Raw genomic sequence first — 14,359 nt, 5'->3', positions numbered from 1 at the left:
TATGTGCGCTTGTTGCAGATTCGACTTGATCGAGGTTTTGACAATTTCAAAAATCTGTGACGCGAACATACCTCCATTGTCATTCGCCAGTGATTCGAATAGAGGAAGTCTAAGTGTAAATATATGCAAAGAATATAATGAATATAAAGAATTAAGAGTTCGTCTTAATTTCGATTCAAGATGAACGTGCCAACCTAATTGCGAAAAACGTTGCAGGACAGACTTTCGTCAACAGAACTTCAAAGTTTCTTTACCACGTCCGGTATCTGAGCAGATTTCCCCATATCTTATTACGTGGTCACCATTACACACACTTGTCGGGGAGACGATCGATCTTGCGTCGTTTAAGAATGCTCAAACCACCGATACAGGATGCACTGACATTCACGTAAATTCTCCAACTCACAGTGAGGCTCTATCAATATCGATACAAATATCGTTTCTACTAACATTTAGCCAGAAGCAACCAACGCACCATTCTTTAGCAGCAATGATGACTTTCGGATCAACAGCACCACAATCAAAGACCCACCAATAGTAACTTCTACGAGCGGTTACTATTCAAATAGCCCAAATCTGAAAGTGAACTTTTTACTTCTCATCACACCTGGCTCTTGGAAAGTGAGTGCACTATGATCAACTGGTTGAGTTCCTCCAACTGTGACAGCGTGCCCCGAGTAATATCAGAATCTCATCGCCTGATATCCATCTATCGCCTTACTCAGACGGCATTTGATAGGATGCACCTTCTCATTCGACATCGCTGTCGTCGAAAATCACTTGGAACCAAAGAAAGCTCAGTGACAAGGTTCCATCTACTCATCAGCATCTCAGCATGTCTTCCCAATCATACAATACGACATGTACAATGATGTCGGAAAGCAACACACGCATACGCTTGTTAGCTTGTCTTGGAATGGAATAGAATCTCGGCTGCTTCTTGTATCGTTGACATGAGCCTTGGTAAAATGTCTAACATATGTATATATCTCATATTTGGCAAAATTATACACTGACATCAGAAACCGTCTTGCTTTTATCCTCTTTTCTACCTCTTCCTGAAAGCAGCAGTCTTGAGTGGTGTTCGAGAACGAGGAAGAGCCGGAACATATTTCCCCTTCTTCTTGGTCACTTCTTCAACGGGTACTAGAGCTGCTGGTGGCACATTGGTATACATTCCCCAGGGACCCATAGCGGCTGCATTGTGTGTTGGTCCATACCCTGCTTGTTGCTGATTCGTTTGCTGATAGTATCCCATATTGGATCCAAGAGTTCCATAATATGGATCGTGCTGTGGGTGTTCCATCATCGCGACTCGTGGCAACCATGTAGGTTGTTGATGATGACTTGCCAGTTCCTGATGATGAACATGAGATGACAAGTAGTCGGATACTGGAGCAGCAACGCGGTATGTTCCATATACGTTTGATTGTCCGTGTTGCTGCTGCTGCTGAGAGTATGAGTTCATAGATGTTTGAGCTACTGGTATACGAGTGGGAGATGCATATGATCCAGGTGCCATGCTTGGCCTCGGAATTGACGTTGCAGCTTGATTGTAGACTGGAGTTGAATTGGTATTGTTATACGTCGACATTCTGACTGGTCGTTTGGCTACCTTGCCCTTGTTTATAGGTGGTAAAGACGTGAAGTGCGGCGGTGGTGATAATGGTTTCGACATTTTCTTGCCTCCTCGGGTTGGTATGCTAAGTGGTGGTGGTTTGTTTCCTCTGTCGAATTTCGCTTTTTGCTCTACCTCTGATTTTCGTGGTTGATGATTTGAATGTTGAGGCTGATGCTGTATCTGAGGTTGTACTGCAACTGCCAAACGAAGAGTGTCAATGCCATTCCAAGAGCGGTCAAGTGGACAACTCGAAAACTTACGCTCATCGACTGGCTTACGATCACCAGCAACACCACCACGTTTTACTATAATCTTCATCAAACCACCAGAAGCATAACCTGGTGGCCAAGGTCTTGGCCTCTGCAACAGTTTAGACACATCTTCCAATGCTTCTTTACTGCCATACTGTCTTGATCGTTCCAGGTCTCCAGGATTTCCTGAATTGGGTCGTGATATAGCTGATGCCAGGAGATCGGTGTAGTAAGAGTCCTGAGGAAGCTCTATGGATGATGATAATGGCCTATATGATTTATTGCCGGTTCGCTATTGAGAAATAAATGTGTGAGCCAAGATTATCATTCTGCCAAGTCGAATGAAATTTGATTCATACCTCTGCATCCTGATAATCCAGAGCACCGACTTCAAGGGCTTCTAAAGCCATCCACCTCCAGTCTGGTGCATCTAGCCCACACGCAACATCGACTTTCGTGACAGTACCGTGATTCATGGATGGTGACACTGCGGCTGGTATGGGAGATGGTGTTACAGTAGGTGTGCTTTCCGAAACAAGAGTATCTTCAACAACAGCATCAGATTTCTCAGGTGGCTTCGACTGTCTTGGTGGAGGTTTCCTCCTTACAGGTTTTGGAGCTGGACTTTGAGATGTTTGAGCTGGTGCAGCAGCTGGAATTGGTTCATCAGGTATTACTGGCAATGAAGTAGCTTCGGCAGCCATTTCAGCTACTGTTGAATGTGCCTTTGGTAATGGACTCGGTGTGGGTGAGTCCGCTCGCTTCTTGACAGCAGTCACTGATTTGGGTGATGTTTTCGGTGATTTGATACCAGTATCTTTCAAAATAGGTTTCAATGGTGACTTGGATGGTGAGGGTGATGTCGACGTGGTTGGAGTGTGTTTGATTTGAGGTGAGAATTTTGTTGACGTTTGACGACCGCGTGGTAAATCGTTGTCTTCCACTTCGTCGTCACTTTCTTCATCATCGCTATCATCGTCCTTGTCTTCATCCACGACTGGCTGTTTACTGGCTTGTTTTGCAATGACAACCTTCGTGCGTTTTCCAACGGGTTGTTCCATTATGTCAATATTTGTAGCCTTTCTTGATAATACAGGCTTTATAGGTCTTTCGTCGTCCTGAATCGGCTTCGCTGGCTTTATTGGTGTCTCATCAAATGCGTGGTTTGTGGGTTGTTTAGTAGGATTTGGTCGGTCGTGTTCCTCCCTTACTAAGGAAGAACGTATGTTTGATATCATACGTGTCAAAGGCCCTGGAGCCTCGTTGGACTCTATAGTCATCCTTGTACACTCAGTAGACTAGGCTGGCAAGTGTGTTCGACATGTGATTGGGAAATTGAGAAATTTTAAGGGCGAATTTCCGCGTAACCCTTGCTCGTATATCGAAGCGCTTCTCGCGTGACGAGACGTTGGCGGCTGGTAAGGCAAATGGAATACCATTTCGACGTTACCTTCCTATCCGTACCCACAAAAGCCGAGGCTGTTCGAAAGTGTCAAATATGGACGCAATCCTGAATTTCTCGCAAAAGTTCTCTATTTAGTTACATTTCGCTACAGCAGCAACACCAATTTTACATGTTCAAACGGATCTGAACTCTATACTCAAGTTTATTGCTTAAGCTTACCACTCTCCTTCTACTGTGCTTAAGGTCTACATTTTTACCACCACACCAAAACTACTATTACTGCTACTACAACTATTCCTACTCCCTCCCAAAATCACTTATAATTCCCCTTTAAGTTGTGTGTGGCTGTGTAGTGAATAATTCACGTATGGTTGTTCGACAAAAGGCCTGTGGTGGTGGATGAGGACACTGTTCTCCATTTCTAGCCTTCCAACCTCCAGACGTCTTCAATAGCATAGCAGCAGCTTCAGTACATATTTCACGAGTCTTAAGATCTGAGGAGGCCGAGAAGTCCATCATGTCAACGATACGAGAAGCAGCCGAAATTCCTTTCCAAGATAATGATACAAGAGTATGTGTGTGTTGCTTTCCGGTACCATTGTACACGTCGTATATTATGATTGGAAAGACGTCGAGTACGGGGACGGAGATGCTGATGAGTAAATGTAGGCTTGTAACTGAGGTTTCTTTTGGTTCCAAGTGTTTTTCGACGCCAGCGATATCGAATGAGATGATGCATCCTATTATCGTAACCAGATCATGTTAATAGTCGATTAGATGGGTATACAGTAACATGAAGGAGTCTGATGTTGCTTTGGGGCACGCTGTCACGTTTTTGGGCATTTTCGCTTAATTTTGAATTTCTTGCCTATGGAACTTACCTGCGGAGTCTGTGTATATGTATCCTTCAGCATAACCATTGTTGACAGCATCATATACAAGTGATAGAGCCTTGGACTGCCTCAAAATCTGTTCGTGACCTATTCAGTCGCTGAGACTTAATGGCTGATGCTTGACAAAATAAACTACCGAAAGACAGGCGTTCTCAGTACGTACCATAGAACCAGAGATTCTCTTCTGGGACAATTGGAGACGAGCCTGGGCTTTCAGCTTCGACAACTCTAATGATACAATCTGCTCCCAGTGGGCTATTGAAGTGAGGCTTGCTCCCTTTGTTGTTCATGAAGGAGTTCATATCAAGTATATCCAGCGATGTGTAGCAACTCGAAAGTGTATACGATTTCAATTTCTCAGAGATAATTTTCGGTCTGTATTGTTTGTTGTGAGCGCGAAGAAAAAACAACTTTGATTCAGAGAGCAGGGAAACAAAAGCAAAACCTAATTTTTTAGAATCACAGAACATATGTTTTTGAAAATTCCCCCATTAAAGTATCAATATGTACATATGCTTAAACATGGGGCGTTTTCAGTCCTCTGGCTCCTCTAAAATAGCGATTGTTGAACGTGTAAGTATACCAAACACCACGGCCACTGTTCTCAACACGCGTCACTCACCATCAACTGTAGCCACTGTCGGCTCTGGCAAAGCGATCTTGACTCTCCTTGACATTGCCCTCTTGGCATTAACCTCTTGCATGCGTTGTTCGACAACGGCTCTGAATCTTTGCGATATGGCTGGGTATCCTTGTAATGAATCTTCCAAGTGTTTACGCGTCAGCACCATACAATAGCAAGTTTCTAGAGCTCGGATGGATGCGGTACGTGGTATATCGAAGAGTACTCCCAGTTCACCTATTGGAGCAGGGGTTAAACACAAATCGTCTGAATACTGTGGCGATTCTAGCGGAACCCTCACCAAAAAAAGATCCCATATTGATGACGCTGTATTGAGTCTTTCCATCACTAGACAAGACCTCAACTTTGCCCCGCGAGAGAAAGTACATTTCTTTTCCAATGTCGTGTTTTCGAATAATGAATTCATTGCTCTATAATCAAAATAAGCATAAGTAAGTGATCAAAAAAACAAAGAGGCAATTGCTTTCAAAAACCTTACCATGAACACAGCAGGCGTCATTTTCTGTTTCAACAATCTCTCAAACTCTGGCAACTCTCCCAACACATCTCCATCCGTCCTCTTTCTCGGCGTCTGTTCATCAACGTCGCCAGAGCCAGCAGGCGACGATCCTCGACTGTAATCAGCAATGACTCTTGGATCTGGAATGACGGAGGGTGGCACTGCTCCCTTTGGTGCGTTACGGAGTATACCACGTAGATTGGATGACTTCTTATCGACTTCGTTCTCGGACGTTGATGTTGCAGCTTGTTCTGTAGCTTGTGTTGTTTCTGCAATACTGCCAATAGAATGACGTTTCTTTAGTGTTGGTTCAACAGATATTGTCAGTGGTAATCCTAGTTGAGCAGCGGTGGGGGGCAGCGCTGCACATGGCAACGACCATCGCCTCTTCGCACACGAAGGTTGGCCTGTTGAAGCCGCCTCAGCAATAGAGACGTCTTTCTGTATAGATTCGCCAGACCGTATCGGTATGGTGGCTGATGTTGGTTGTTGATGTGCTGCTGCCTCTGCTATCTTTGCAGCAATGGCACGTTTTCTTGATAAAGAAGGCAGCGTGACTCCAAATGCTGCGTAAGTAGTCAATTCATTTATAGACGCAATGGACCTCTGGTCAAGACTCCTTTGATCATCAGGGACTGCGAGTCTGGTAAGTGACGATGACTGGTATATATAATCCTCAATAACATTATGGTCCACAACGGTAGCATCAGCCGATCCTCTCCTACTTGCGTTTACTGTCAACGTTAATGCTGATATGACTTCAAGCTTAGGTGGTTTTGAGAGTTGTGTTGATTTGGTCATTTCACCAGATGTCTCATTCGTAGGTAATGATTTACCAGAAGCCACTGTGAGCACAGAATCTTCGACGCCTGTTTGCAAGGTTGATTTAGTTCTGGTGGGTGTTGTTGACAAGTTGCCCGCCGTACGGGAGACAGTAGATGATTTCGAGCCTGAACTACTAGTTCCAAATTGAGACAAAAATCTTGGTAATTTTGGTAGCGAGGAAGCTCTCGATTCTGTTCTGCCTCGTTTAAAAAGCTTTGGTGTTGATGGAGATGAGCCTACTGATGATGCCCTTCTGGTCGATGATGGTGCAGAGGCAGGCCGACCCCAATGAAACCACGAAAACATTTCCTGCCTTTTTTGTAGATGCTTCTGAATGTTTACTTATAGGTTGGTTATCATCTGTTCGAAGATTGATTGAGAAACACACGCCCTGTGCTTCCGAATCGTGGATCGAATCTTATTCCCCGCTCCAGTAGGACGATTTGAGATGAATCGTGAAGCTGGCATCATAGCTGGATCAAGCAGTGTTTTTCTCCCTTCTGGAAGTTTGCGCGTATTTAGTCCAATTGTCCATGGTCCCACTTGCAGAAAATCAGTTTGTAATTTTGAACGATGAACAGACATACTGAAGCGCACCAAACGACATTTACTCGTCTTAAAATTGACGAGTTAAAATACTCACGCTCTTCCGTATCTAATGGAGGAGAACTTTAAGTTTGCGAACAACCTATCCCTCCCAGTTTGCATTCGACAAATCTTATCACAATTATAAGCGGTCGCTGCCATTTGTCCATTCCGTATGGCTGAAGCATATAACTTCTACATAATGCCGGTCTAAAGTAGCCCAGAACTTGCTTTGAGTCGCATAGACATCAAAAAAGCAATTCAAAATAAAACAAAAAGTGACTTATAGGATATGGTTTTGCTTTATAGCAAAGTGAGCGCTCTCCCTTGCCCCTTCGTCGTACTTGACGTCCCAGGCATATTACCTGAAAACCTGGATTTTATGAGGGTCCCCCTCTTTGATTGACTGTACACATATTTGCTGCGTAGAAAACAATCACACACAGGGCACTTGGTACTCATTTCTACCCAAAACACAGGGGAAACGCCAAAACGAAAGCTAGAAGTCTGCCAGAAATTCAATTTCTCTAGTTGACTTCTGTAAGACAACAATGCAGCAAGTTGACGAGAGGCCGTCTGGTGCAATCCCAGACACCATTGTAGGAAACTACAAACTGGATAGAACAATTGGTCAAGGCACATATGGCAAAGTGAAAATAGCCACCAATATGATTACAGATGAAAAGGTATCACTTCTTGCTAATAACAGCATACGCGTCATTATCTAATACGCAACTGTTTCTCACGCACACTTTTTTTACGCAGGTGGCAGTGAAGCTCATTGAAAAATCCACAATCCATTCAACAAAACAAGTGGCGCGTCTACAACGAGAAATCCGCTTCCTGAAACTATTGCACCATCCTCATATCGTCAAAGTCTATGAAGTTGTAGAAACGGCTGATTTCATTTACATTGTGATGGAGTACGCCGCTGGTGGTGAATTGTTTGATTATATCGTGGCCCATAAACGAGTCAAAGAAAAGGAAGCTCGTAACTTCTTTCGGATGGTCTTGTCAGCTGTCGAGTATTGTCATCAGAATTCAGTGATTCATCGGGACTTGAAGCCAGGTTTGTCCCAAAACGGCAAAAAATATCGCCCTAAGTGACATATAGCGGGGATTCTCAATCTGCCTCTTTGCATATTTCTAGAAAACTTGCTGCTGGACGAGAAGAAGGTCATCAAGATTATTGATTTTGGGTTTGGAAACAATTTCACCACCGATGGTCTGCTCGACACTTTCTGCGGGTCAGTGGTTTGCAAAGAGAGACCGCATTCGTAAGATTCCTGACACCTATTGTTTCACTAGGTCGCCATTCTATGCTGCTCCCGAAATGATTCTGGGAAGGAAGTACGAAGGACCTGAAGTGGACATGTGGAGTTTGGGTAGGCGGCAATTTTTGACTAAATTTTGGCGTCCTGTGCTGATTCAATGCTTAAACATCAGGCATCATCCTATTTGCATTGCTTTGCGGACATTTGCCCTTTGATGACGACAACATGAAGGAGCTGTATAAAAAGATTGCTGCAGGAACTTACAGCTGTCCAGATTATCTAGCTCCAAGTACGTTGACTACAGCAACATTACCATGCTTAAGGCTTGGCTTTTTTGCACACACCCAATCTCACAAACATTTTTCTCAACCAGGCGCCAGACATTTAATCGGAAGGCTAATCACCGTCGACCCGAAGAAACGTGCCACACTGCAAGAAACACTAGCTCACCCCTGGGTAAACGACGGCTACGAAGGCCCACCCCACCACTACATTCCCGAACGGTCCACAATACCAGACCCAAGCAAGCTTTCCAAGGATATAGTAAACCGGCTGACAGCTTTCGGCTACAAGGTTGAAGAAATCCAAAAAGCTTTTGGACCGACCGAGGATCAAAGTAAACCACACCCCATTCGAGCCACTTATTGGTTGCTCGTTGAAATGTTACAGAGAGAAGAAGCACGTGCTAAAGCCGAGAGGAAGAGAAGTGTTGATAAGAGTCGGGCTTCAGCTTCGGGTCCTAGTACTCCTATTGAGCCGACTAGTGCTAGTACGTTACCTGCTATCAATGAAGACGGGGTTGAGAAGCCTCAACAAAAGCAAACGCAACAAGAACAAGCGCAGCAATCGACATCATCGTCTTTGGTTCCTCCTCAAACACAAATCAGATTTGGGTCTCAAGGACTTACAACAGATTCTCCTGCTCTATCAGTTGCAGATACTGTTGCAAGTGCATCCCGTGCTAGATCAACTATGGATGTATCATCCTCATCAGCAGATACTCGATCAAGTGCCAAATCGTCATTTGTGGCCCCCGGTCATACACCCCGTCTCGAGATTCCCGGTACACCATCAAATGGAGATTCGGCAAGAAACTCTAGCTCTGAGAGAGCTACATCGTCTAAACCAACAAGTGCTTACACTACCATGCCTCGTCAAGGATCAGCAAGAAAGACAAATACTAATAGCACTGAGCTGACCTCCAACAATACAACGATTATGGCTATTCCGGCCGGGTCTCACCCATCCAAAAAGTCATCTGTAGATTCAACAAACGATAAAGCCAGCAACGACTCCACTGGCACGCTACCCAAACCAGCAATCCACGAACGACGCTTCTCATCACCGGTCGCAAGCTATAACGCCAGTCGTCGAACATCAGCAAGTAAAGTCCCCACGTCAAAGGAAGACATGCGGTCTGTATCTGGCTGGTTTTTGAACGTAGCTACGACATCAAGCAAACCCTGCCACGACATTATCGCCGAAGTCAAACGAGTACTTGAAGAAAACCAATGTCGGTTTGGATTTGATGAGCATTTTACATTCACTTGTGAGATTGATTCTGGATTGTTGACTCGAGAATCATCAAAATCGAATATTGTTACTCCGTCATCTTCTCGGCCATCAACTGCTGGAACGTTTAGAACCTCTGTATTAGGACGGTCGAACGGTATGGGAGCCAACAACCAACGGCAGTCAATAACTACCAACGCCAGTAGCCAGGCATTCGAATACCTCTCTGACAATCTGTCTACTTCATCATTTGCTGTCCCTACGGCATCAAACAGCGGAATCATCACACTCGGAAGACCAAAGACTAAAAACTCGATTCAATTCTCTATTGAGATCTGCAAAGTGCCTAGGATGAAGCTAATAGGTTTACAGTTCAAACGTATCAACGGTGGTGTGTGGGACTATAAAAAGGCCTGTACCAAGTTGTTGGGTGAGATGAGTCTGTAATTATGATTAGAAAAAAACTGGATTTTTCTTAAAGGGAGATTTTTTGTCACTGGAGTCGGGTGTAGGATACGAAAAAATCTCAAATCACATTGTAATTGTTATTGACATACTAGAGACACAGTTAATTATTTCTTAACATACCACCAGCATAAAAAAAGTTATCAAAACAACTAGAACAAAAGATTTGAAACATTGCATATGATGCCGATCTGGTTGCTAAATATCATATCAAAAAAACGTAAGCGCAGCAATCTTCCGAAGTTGAAAAAGTTTCAAGCTGTTGCCGCATCTTTGAATTTCGCATCTATATAAGATTTAGCAGAGATGACCAACCATACTGCAGAAGCAGAGGTCATATCGGCCGAAGAGGCCCAGCACTTTCTCTTTGTTAGAGCTTTATTGATGCTCGGTCTGATTGCACTTTCCATGAACATCGTTGGTTTTTTGAAGAAGAAGCACATTCACTATTTCGGAGAGAGTGCGGTGCTGATTCTTGTCGGTATGTGATCTCAAAAATTGATCTTGGGTATCTGATCTTTGAATCTTACGCGCATCCGCTTCATTTTCTTAGGACTATGTGTTGCAGCATTCTGGTCATTGCTCCAATATGATTCTGAAAACACGGCTATTCAATTATCTTCTAAATTCTTTTATATGGCTCTATTGCCACCGATCATTTTTGAGGTAATGATAGAAGGTATCGCTGTGTCGAAATACGTATATAGCAAACACTCTTTTTTTCGCAACAGGGAGGATACACACTGCAACGAGTAGCCTTCTTCAAAAACATTCTCGTCATCATAGCCCTCGCGTTCGTGGGCGCCCTCTACTCAACCTTTATCTGCTCCATCCTAATGTACTTTTTCACCAAAGTAACCGGAAACAACTGGTCATTCATCGAATCTCTAGTCTTTGGCTCCCTCATTTCCTCCACCGACCCCGTAACAGTGCTCTCTCTCCTCCCCTCGAACGTAGACAAGCGGCTCTACATGATCATATTCGGAGAATCAGCACTGAACGATGCCGTAGCTATAATCCTATACAGATTTTTTACCGGATTCGCTGATCCGACAATGAGACTGGATTTCTTGCCATTTTGTTTATCAATTTTGAACGCCGCTGGTGTGTTTCTTGGCTCAACACTGGTTGGATTGGGACTTGCATGGGTGTTTGCTAAAATCACCAAACATGTCAAGATGGATCATGAGCCCGCTGTATATGAGACAGTCATGCTGTTTGTATTTGCTTATTCGAGTTATTTGGCGGCTGAGATAATGGCCTTGACTGGTATTATATCTATCTTCTTTTGTGGGATTGGGATGGCGCACTATGCGCATCACAACTTGGAAGAGGAGGCACTTACCGGTGTTCGTGTAAGTTGATGATGAAATCGGTGAATGAATTATTTGGATATAACGGCTCTAAATTTGGCACAGAGATGCAATGTTTCCCAATTGGCCGTTTTGTTGCCAACCGAGAAATTATTGAAACTCATCGGTTAATGCCCACACATATATTTAGATAACACTCCGCTTCCTATCCTTCATGTCCGAATGTTTCATCTTCCTCTACCTTGGTCTCGGCCTCCTCTCCTTCAAATCCCAAGCAACATACAACCCATCCCTCATAATATTCGCATGCATCTCAATCCTCGTGTCTCGCACTCACGTATTCCTAATCCTCTCAACTGCAAACCTGCTCCCAAAACATGGCAAACCAGTCCCCTGGAACCAACAAGTGCTAGTCTGGTTTTCTGGTCTTCGTGGTGCAGTCGCTTTCGCTCTTGGAGTTACATTCTTGGAACACCCTGTATTCCCTGATGATGTAAAAGGCAGTATATTTGGAACAACGGTTTTCGTGGTTGTTGTTACGATTCTGGTGCTTGGCGGTTTGACGCCTTATATGTTGAAGTGGCTGAAGATTATCGAGCCTGCTGTACCGAATGCTACGATTGGTGCTGGTCATGGAGAGCATGAAGGTGTTGGAGGATCTGAACATCATGAAGCTGGCAAGAAGAGTAATGAAGGGTATGCTGAATTACAGGATGAAGAGAATGATGACAACGATCCAGTACATCATGGTGATGCTCCATTGTTCGAGTGGTTGCATAGGATGGATGCTACGTAAGTGATGTTTTCCAGGCTTTCTGAAGTCCTTCGCACCAATTCTTATCTGGAGCGACTTTTTTTTGGCCCTCATTCTCATTCCGAATTGACTGACACCCCATTTATATAGCTACATACGCCCATTCTTCACAAACGTCCCCGCAAAGCCCGACAGACGAGCCTCTCAAGCATCACGCACATCCCGCACATCTAAAATCTCCCTCCACCGTCTCTCCCAAGCATCAAAACGTCCAGCTAGCGTCCTAACCTCACTCCCCACAGTTATATCCCAACAATCTGCACGCGTAGGACGCACCGATTCACCAACACTACAAAACACGCCCTCAACGGTTGATATTGTTACTGAAGTTACAAACTCGTTCAAGAACAAGAGTGATGGTGCTGTTGCTGCTAGGGTGGTAGCAGAACCTATTCAAGATGATGAGGATGAAGGGGATGCATCTGCTGGATTTTCCAATTTTAGGGAAGATGCTTCGTTGGTGAAGAATTCTGCTATGGAAGATATTGAGTTGAGTCCTAGGTGATTTTGAAGGCAGTTGAGATGTAACTGAATAAATGACTGAAAACCTCATGATTTAATAAAAAAACATCCATATCTGATATCATGCTTTTAAAGTGCTTAGTGTTGTATGTTGCCAGTTCATTATAGTGGTAAACGAGGAGGTTACAATGTGAAGAGAGGTTTAAAAAACGAAGAGAATCCATATCCATTTGCATAGTAAGACTGCGCTTTTGTCGAATTATTAATATTATTGTATACCCACAGTCTACGGCCAACTCCTTCCATTTTACTACGACTCTCTCCTCATAAAACAGGCAAAAGCTAGATTAAAAATATGACGAAAGAGAAAGATACACAACCACTACTACACAACACACTTCCAGCCCAAAATTCCACCCCCAACTGTAGCTCCAGTTAGACAAAAACAGATATCCCGGTATATACTAAAACACACAATGCCCGAAACATTGCTTTGCTTCTTTTTTAATTTTCCCATTGTGGTTTAACTTCTCTCCACTTCTTGTTTCTGAACTGACTATATGGGTACATTCCACGTCCTATACGAACAGTTCAATGTGAGTAAAACGAGGAGCATTGAACTCCATGCATCTCAACGGCCCATGCTTGTTTTGTTCCAACCCAATACATTCTTCGTCAATACATTCTTCATCTGCTTTTGTCGATGCTCCAACTTAATCAATTCTTCATCTTCTGTGCTCGCTCTATTTACCTCCAGATCCATAATTACTCTGCACAGCAGATCCAGCCAATGCCAACAGGAACCATCCAATTAAAATGGCATAGAGCACCCATCCAGAGACAGGGTATGGTTGTGCTTTAAAGAATCCGATAATGGAGTTTGAGAATCCCGTTCTGGCAAACATGTCGATTCCGAAAAAGAAGGCGAATGAGCCGACTAGCGATGTCGATGCTATCAACAGCGGCTACATAACGGAAAATATTAAAACGATACAGCGCAAAATATCCCGCCAAATAGTTATATCAATAGTACCTTTTCGATGAGGAAAATCGCCACCACCCCAATAGCAGTCAACACACCCATCAGCACAACCCTGCCAATGGGACTCTCAACCGGCCCACCCGTCAAAATCATCAATATGAATAACGCAAAGCACAACCCCAACAGTCCACCAAGTAATCCCAACCCCAACCTCCAGATCGCCATTGACACGAGTCCACCAATTACACCTGCCGCCAGACACGCGACGAGATAAATCCACGATCGGGAAGACGGGAGGGTGACTTTGCCTGATCCTTCGAGGTATGAGAGGACGATGAAGCATACTGCGGCAAAAAAGTAGAATCCGACCAGGAAGAGGACTGGTCTGAAGAGCATGAAGCCTGCGAAGCAGAGTGCAAGGCCTGTTATAATTAGGACTACGGCTTCGATTGCACCTTGGGCTGTTACTGATGAGTAGACTACAAGTGTGTTTGTGGGTTAGTGGAAGTCAAGGCTTGAGGAATCTCATCAACCACCGAATAGCAACAGCGAGGAGCTAATTCAACTGCATGCAAGACAACATAACCGTAACAATGACGTACAATCCTCTTGATAAAACGAAGCTTCAACAGCAGCGTCGACATTGGTGGCACTAAGAACCAGGACAAGTAGTGGTAGATACAGTGATATCAGTGATGACCTCCACCATGGGTTTGTGCTGCCCATGATTTCTAACTTTGCTCTATAATATATGGCACCTGTTTTATAGGAGTAAAGGTGAGCACTCAGAAGGAAAGAGTTTGCAAACATTGGAC

At 44.0% G+C, this 14,359-nt stretch overlaps 5 protein-coding genes across 5 annotated transcripts; 2 read left to right on the top strand and 3 right to left on the bottom strand.

The window, feature by feature from the left end:
• Positions 1 to 1,048: 1,048 nt before the first annotated feature.
• On the bottom strand, positions 1,049 to 3,152 carry SmJEL517_g04827 (uncharacterized protein; the record flags this gene model as incomplete). The annotated part of the gene is made up of 3 exons (XM_031170755.1): positions 1,049 to 1,818; positions 1,882 to 2,164; positions 2,232 to 3,152. The coding sequence occupies 3 exons, from the start codon at positions 3,150 to 3,152 to the stop codon at positions 1,049 to 1,051; spliced, it is 1,974 nt and encodes a 657-aa protein (XP_031023296.1).
• A 455-nt stretch (positions 3,153 to 3,607) lies between these two features.
• Positions 3,608 to 6,443, bottom strand: SmJEL517_g04826 (uncharacterized protein; the record flags this gene model as incomplete). The annotated part of the gene is made up of 6 exons (XM_031170754.1): positions 3,608 to 4,017; positions 4,159 to 4,257; positions 4,334 to 4,447; positions 4,793 to 5,029; positions 5,094 to 5,223; positions 5,292 to 6,443. The coding sequence occupies 6 exons, from the start codon at positions 6,441 to 6,443 to the stop codon at positions 3,608 to 3,610; spliced, it is 2,142 nt and encodes a 713-aa protein (XP_031023297.1).
• An 830-nt stretch (positions 6,444 to 7,273) lies between these two features.
• SmJEL517_g04825 (uncharacterized protein) lies at positions 7,274 to 9,955 on the top strand (the record flags this gene model as incomplete). Its single annotated transcript, XM_031170753.1, has 6 exons — positions 7,274 to 7,408; positions 7,488 to 7,791; positions 7,873 to 7,969; positions 8,031 to 8,107; positions 8,169 to 8,285; positions 8,370 to 9,955. 6 exons carry the CDS (start codon positions 7,274 to 7,276, stop codon positions 9,953 to 9,955), a joined length of 2,316 nt encoding a protein of 771 aa, XP_031023294.1.
• A 324-nt stretch (positions 9,956 to 10,279) lies between these two features.
• Positions 10,280 to 12,605, top strand: SmJEL517_g04824 (uncharacterized protein; the record flags this gene model as incomplete). Its single annotated transcript, XM_031170752.1, has 5 exons — positions 10,280 to 10,454; positions 10,527 to 10,639; positions 10,705 to 11,328; positions 11,477 to 12,078; positions 12,191 to 12,605. The coding sequence occupies 5 exons, from the start codon at positions 10,280 to 10,282 to the stop codon at positions 12,603 to 12,605; spliced, it is 1,929 nt and encodes a 642-aa protein (XP_031023295.1).
• A 461-nt stretch (positions 12,606 to 13,066) lies between these two features.
• On the bottom strand, positions 13,067 to 14,270 carry SmJEL517_g04823 (uncharacterized protein; the record flags this gene model as incomplete). The annotated part of the gene is made up of 4 exons (XM_031170751.1): positions 13,067 to 13,140; positions 13,314 to 13,527; positions 13,596 to 14,023; positions 14,147 to 14,270. 4 exons carry the CDS (start codon positions 14,268 to 14,270, stop codon positions 13,067 to 13,069), a joined length of 840 nt encoding a protein of 279 aa, XP_031023300.1.
• Positions 14,271 to 14,359: the final 89 nt, after the last annotated feature.

Source organism: Synchytrium microbalum (genome assembly GCF_006535985.1).
Source record: "Synchytrium microbalum strain JEL517 chromosome Unknown SmJEL517_scf0036, whole genome shotgun sequence".
In the NCBI taxonomy this organism is placed as follows: Eukaryota; Fungi; Chytridiomycota; class Chytridiomycetes; order Synchytriales; family Synchytriaceae; genus Synchytrium; species Synchytrium microbalum.
This window is presented reverse-complemented; position numbering and strand designations above follow the sequence as displayed.